Below are 6,272 nucleotides of genomic sequence, written 5' to 3' on the forward strand. Positions count from 1 at the left end.
CGGCGCCCCGGACCCAGACCCCCAGGATCCCGCCGACCTGGACCCCATGGCCCGCCCATCCCGCACGGGCTCCGCGGAGATTAGCAGGCCTGGCCCTGTGGAGGCTTCGGGCAGCAGTGCCAGCGCCTCCAGCGAGGAAGACCCCGAGCTGGACCTGGAAACCAACACCTTTTGCCCTCCTCCTCTGTATTACACTCACTTGACCCAAGAAAGGGCGGTTCCTGCCAGCGTCAAAATCACCATTGAGCCCCAAAGGGACCTACCTGAGGAGCTGGGTGATGCCTTGCCGCAAAAAGTACTTGTAAACCCTCCAACACATCTGAGTCCTCCTGAAGGTACAGATTCTGCAACACAGGAGACTCTTCCTGTGCTTTTGAGTCCACCAGGGAGTCAGGATGTAGGAGCAATTAATCAAACTACATGTCACCCTCAAACTGAACAAAATACAATTAATACAATAAGGCAGCTTCCTCTGCTAAATGCTTTGTTAATTGAGTTGTCCTTGTTATACAACCAACCCGTGGCAAGCCCAACTCATGTACATCCCCACTTAGCCTGGTTGTATAAAACCGAGGATGAGAAGGTACCAGAATCTGGCACCAAATCCACATGTCAGTCTGAATCTAAGAAGGATAAGCTTTCAGTGGGGGGCCACAAAAAGTCAGCCAGCCTTCAGTGTAAAAAGAACCAAGTTGAAAACCTTAAGAAAGGTAAATGTTTAGAGAACAATGGCAACTGCCAAAAAAGAGTTACAAGGGGGAAACTACTTTATGGCTTAACAAATACACTCAGATTACGTTTAAAGCAAACAAATCCTGACATGTTGGTAATACATGAAAAGAGAGAGGAGTATAGAAAAATGCAAGCACAAATGTTGGGTACAAGTACAAAATTCAGAATTCCATCCTCTAAAGTATTAAGCTTTGCAGAACAAAGTCAGAAGCCACATCAGCTGCCTAGAGACAAGTATTTAGATTCAGATGCATCTTCTGAAAGTAGTGATACCTCAAGGCAAATTAGTGAAGTCTTTGATGAAACCAGCACAACTAAAGAAACTAAACTAAAATGTGCAACTGGAAAAAAGACAGTTGATTGTGGGGAAAACAGAACCAGCACATTGGGAAGAATCGCTAGTCCTGCAGATTTTATTATTCCAGAAAGATTGACTCATACAAGTATTTTGGGAGGAAAACTGGAAACCAGAGTCCAAAGTCCATGTGTTTTCCAACAACATGTTATGGCTGGCAGAATTGTAGATAAAGAAATAGATGATTGGCAGGTCAGAAACACAGATAATGGCATTCCTGCTGAAATGAGTGAAAATAGTTCCCATGAAAGCATCTCGGAGCTGAAGTATTCAGATGACTTCACCAGCCCTTGCTATTCAGAAGACTTCTACACCACTGAGGAGACCAGCAGGAGCTTGCAGACTCATGCTAGCAGTCCACAGGCAGAAATTTCACCTAGGAGGAAGTCTAATGGACCAAGACCACCCCTAGGGAAAAGTAGCAGTGAGAAGAGTTCTATTCTTAGCCCACCTTTTTCAGCTGGATCACCAATACTCTCACAAAAAAGATGTCATCTTTCAAAGACTCATGATAAAAGTGTGGAGAAAGCATCTAGTAATTCCACCAGTAATTTATCTTCATCCCACTGGACTAAGGAAAAAGAAAGCCAGATAGATCAAAACAGTAGGCATAACACTAAGGATAAAAAAAGATGTCAAGACTTCTCTATGAAACTTAAAGCAGAAACTGATTGCAAATGGTCAGAAAAAAGCCAGTCACCACGGACATCTCAAGTGAGTTCTTACCTGCCCTCTAATTTGTCAGAACTAGAACTCAATGTTCTGGATGGCAGTACTTCAGATCATTTTGAAGATGATGATGACATTGGTTCACTAAGAATTTCAAAGCAATATAAAGATATCTGTGAGTTAGTAATAAACAAACTTCCAGGATATACGGTGTAAAAATGTGCTTTAAAAAATTTTTTTTATGTGTACTGTTAAAAATTTTAATACCTTCACATTATTTTAGTGCATAAATTATGTGAATATTTCTTTTCAAGAAAAGTAAATGTCATTCCTTTGATGCTTAACTAATATTTACCTTAATCTGATAATATTGATCATGAGATCACCTCATAACTTAGGTAAGATTTCTTTATAAGTTATTTAAAAATAAGAGTATATCTTTCTCAACTTTTGAAGTATCCTAAAATATGGAACATTCAAAGCTGACTTCATTGAAAAAAAAGGTTAGTTAATAAGAATAGCTGCAGATTTTTATGGGAATAAGTTATTTAACAAACAAGATATGATTCCTGCTCTTGCAGGAGTTTATAGCACATGTACATATATTTGTGTGTGGGTATGCTTGCATATAAGTTGTTCTATACCTTTATTTAACCACAATCTGTATGACTACTTGATTAGTGTTTGTCTTTCACTAGGCTAAAGTGCTCTGATGAGAAGGACCCTGTCTGTTTTTAGCACCCAGCACAGTCCCTGGATGTAAATGGGATGCAATAAAAACATTTGTTAAACAAAATAAATGATTGCCTGGCATGTAAAATACCTAATGCAAGGTTAGACTTAAATAGTAATATCAAACAGAAACCCTGAAAAGAAACTTGTGAAACCCTTATCAAGACATGTTTGACTAATATTTTTGTTTTGCTGCATGTAAACAGCCTTCAGATGTTCTCTGAAGCATCTGGAGAGGGAAGTTAAAAAAAAATGTGTCTTCCTGTGTGGTTTCTTGAATAGGAGTTCAATTTATTGCTTGTCACTTCAGGTTCAGTGATTATTTTTAATGTGTGAAAGCTTGTTTTCAAGTCTAGTGATAATTTATAATCCATTGATTTTATACTTTGGCTTTATTCTGTGTTCAGATATTTGCATATATTTTCTTCTGAGTTACACTTTAATTTTTTGGTTTTGGACATGTGAAGTTCCTAATTTTCCTTTATTTACAAATAATTAATTATGTGGTATTATATCCTGAATGATGGTAATAGTAGATGAGACTTAGATAGAAGGTAAGAAGAGAAGAGGATGTTCTATGTGGGGGACCAGCACAAATAGAAGAATGATGGACATGAGCATGAAATTCATGGGAGATGGAGAATCTTACCTTGATTGGAATAATAGTTTCTGCTAAGAGTGATAATTGAGTAATCCTTTTTACTTTGCATGCTTACGGTTCCCAGCACCAGAGTAAACTCCCAAAGGCAGGAATTGGGCTTTTAGTTATTTTGAGTCTTCTTTCATCTGTAGTAATAGCCATGGCTAATCATCAGGTAGAATTATTGGTGGCTTGTTGAGATTTCTAGACTCTTTATCCCCAGTCATCCAGTCTTATAGGTGAGTTTCAGATCCTTGTTTGTTCTAATTGGATTAAAATACGTGGAGAGTTGTGCAGAATGACAATATGTGAGCCAAGATTTGCAGAATCTTCTCATTTTTAATGTAAATACAAAGAAAACTGACTTGATCAAGACCAAGGTATTCTTCCTGACTTTCTCTAGGAGTCTTGTCATGCCAAGCAGAAACTGACTTTAGGATGGTTATCAGGAGGTTGGAGTGCTGACTCTTCATGCATTTTCTTGTCTTCCAAACAGTTCCTAGATTTATTACACTAAAAAAAAAAAAATCATTTAGAAAAGGTTTTTAGAAAATTTGGATAAGAGCTTTTGTTTCAAAATGTGTACTAAGGAAAGGTTATGGTCCTTTCCTTCCAAAATTCCACTAAAAAGAAACTGTAAAAATAACAACCCAAAGTTCACAGAAAATACCAGCAATGGACTAGACAATTTGAGGAATTTTTTGGAAGATCAAAGCAGATGGGACTAAGTTGATGAAAAATTGGGTTAGAAATCCACACTTCAGCATAGACATGAGGGTGGAGCTCATGGAAACAAAAGAATCAGCAGGAAGAAGTCTGGAGAAAGTCACACAGCAGAGCCACTGAGCTGGCAGCAGAAGGAGGCTTTCCAGTTACTAAGCTAAGTCGGGCATGGCATTGTGCAGGTGTCAGTCCATTGGGGACTCAGGAAGAAAAGGAGCTCCCAGCCAGGGCATGCGTGAAGACCGAGTGTTCTAAAATAGAAGAAGGCAGTGTACTTGTGTAGGGAAGCACAGAACATTGTCCTGCACACCTAAGTAAGGGCCTCCCATAGGCTCTTCGTTTGTGTGCATTTCATGTCTTTGCCTGGTATTACACAAAAACATTTCCTTTAAGTGCTTCTGGGATGCTGGTGGGACCAGGGAGGAGCTGTCCTAATCCATCACAATAAAGCAGTGAGAAACTTGTCAAATGAGGTGGGAGCTATGGAACTTGACTTTCCGATCAGATACTGAGTAGAACACTTGGCCGCAGGACTCCATGAAAATGTTAGGAGAGAGAATGTGCTTGTCCCAGAACAGGTTAAAGCTCCCAACTCCTGAGTAATAGTAAGAAGACAGCCAAAGGTTCATGTTGGAAAGAAAGCATGGGCTGGAACAGGCCCACAAGTTAGGAGCTGGTCATGATCTGACTGCTTGGAATATTGTATGTGACTTTCATTTCCTTTTTGTCTTCCTCTTGGTTTTAATTTAGTTCCTTTTGAAGGATCTTGTTCAGCTCTAAGAGCAGTGGAAAATGGATTTGTTCATGGCTCATAATTGAGCTGAAATCCTAAAGGAGGAGCCACAAACCCCCAGTCTACATATCCAAATACCGAGAAAAAAGATAGAGGAACTCTTAGAAGCCCTTCCTTTCTACCCAGAGATTTCTCCTTCAGTTTTCTACTAAAATCCTCAGAGGGCTTTGCACTTTCTTTTATTGAGGGAAGCTGTTCAATTATTGTCTCACACCCATCAACTGCCTCTCAGAACCTGTGATTTCAGTATCGGCTCTGCAGTGAATTGGGACTGATTTCTGAACTCGGGATGACAAAACAATAGATTGCCATAGATACAGAGGAGCCTGCTGTCCCATTGTTCTGGAAGTTATTGCTTGCGTATTCAGAATCTGTAAGATGGTCTGCAGGTCTTTGGGACAGCATCTGTTAGTCTGTTTGTCCAACCTGAGACCGTCCTGAGTGTGCATATGTGCTGCTTGTTATGAAGCAGCCCTGTTCCCAGTGGTGCCTTCAGCCATGCGCTCAGGAGGGCCGACTCGAGTTTCCAGGTAAACCCTCCTCTCATTCCAGTGCTGCTCTTCTGCATGACTGATTTCTTGGTGTTCTCTTCCTCCCTTCCTGACCTCGCATGTTCTACTGTCTTCCTTTAAGAACAAGCGTAAGAGGTTCTTACTCAGATTATGGCCTTGTTCCTTATTGAAAGCGAGGGTGCTGAAAAAGTCACTGGACCTCATTTTATGTTGTCATTACTTTGGCACTAATGCTCCCTTACCTGGAAGAGCACTCTCCAGCACACGAGGCCTTTCATGACCTCACGTAGTCCTTACGAGAGTGCTGCGAGCTGAGTAGCCATGTAGATGAGGAAACAGAGGCTGTTTACATATTATTACCTTTCTCACGTTCATAGAGAAACCGAGAGGTTCTTGGCATAACTCCCAGAAAATGCATGTTCCTTCAACACTTAGGTAATTTCTAGAAGCAGAGTGGACAGCAGTAGTCTATAAACAGATAAAATTCCGATTTTATGCCAATTTCCTGAGGTAAGAACCTTCATGAAATCCGTCGTCTTGGCTGATTTCTGTGTAGAAAACATTGCTGATGGCTATTTGCTTGGCATTGCACAGGGGTCCCCAGAGCTCATTCCTCTTTTTGACTGAACTTTATGCCTCTTGGCCAGCAATTTCCATTTCCCCTCATCAACCCTGAGAACCTGCCCCATTCCAATCATACCCATTCCACCATTTATATACCTCACGTTGTGGCACCTGCAGTGTCCTTCTATGACCCCAAATGCACCTCTGTTGTGTGTTGCAGAGTGCCTTCTTTCTAAAGGTGCGTAGTATTCCATTGTATGACGTCAGGTTCTCTCCGTCCACTCATCTGGCAGCGGATGTGTAGGCTGTTTACCTGGCTATTGTGAATAATGCTGCTGTGAGAAAGAAGCTTTAGTATCTCCACCAAATACTGGTTTCAGTTCTTGTGGATAAACACCCAGAGTGGCCCTCCCTTTTATTTTTGTGTCTTTTATCTTCTGACTAAACCAGTCAGTTGTTTTTACTGAACCAATTGTATGCTTTCCTGCATCATAAAGAAGCCTCCAAGCCAGGTACAGTGGTGTGTACCTGTAGTCCCAGAGACTCCAGAGA

At 40.9% G+C, this 6,272-nt stretch overlaps 1 protein-coding gene across 1 annotated transcript; it reads left to right on the top strand.

The window, feature by feature from the left end:
* The first annotated feature begins 6 nt into the window (after nucleotides 1-6).
* Nucleotides 7-2,100, top strand: Map10 (microtubule associated protein 10). Its single transcript, XM_015504329.2, has one exon. It carries the CDS (start codon nucleotides 47-49, stop codon nucleotides 1,970-1,972), a length of 1,926 nt encoding a protein of 641 aa, XP_015359815.1. The 5' UTR covers nucleotides 7-46; the 3' UTR covers nucleotides 1,973-2,100.
* The last annotated feature ends 4,172 nt before the right edge of the window (nucleotides 2,101-6,272 follow it).

This window comes from Marmota marmota, unplaced genomic scaffold (genome assembly GCF_001458135.2).
Source record: "Marmota marmota marmota unplaced genomic scaffold, marMar, whole genome shotgun sequence".
Classification (NCBI taxonomy): Eukaryota; Metazoa; Chordata; class Mammalia; order Rodentia; family Sciuridae; genus Marmota; species Marmota marmota.

Excerpts from the sequence above, each read along its gene's own strand:
- Map10 (XM_015504329.2), top strand. The coding sequence starts at position 47 with ATGGCCCGCCCATCCCGCACGGGCTCCGCGGAGATTAGCAGGCCTGGC.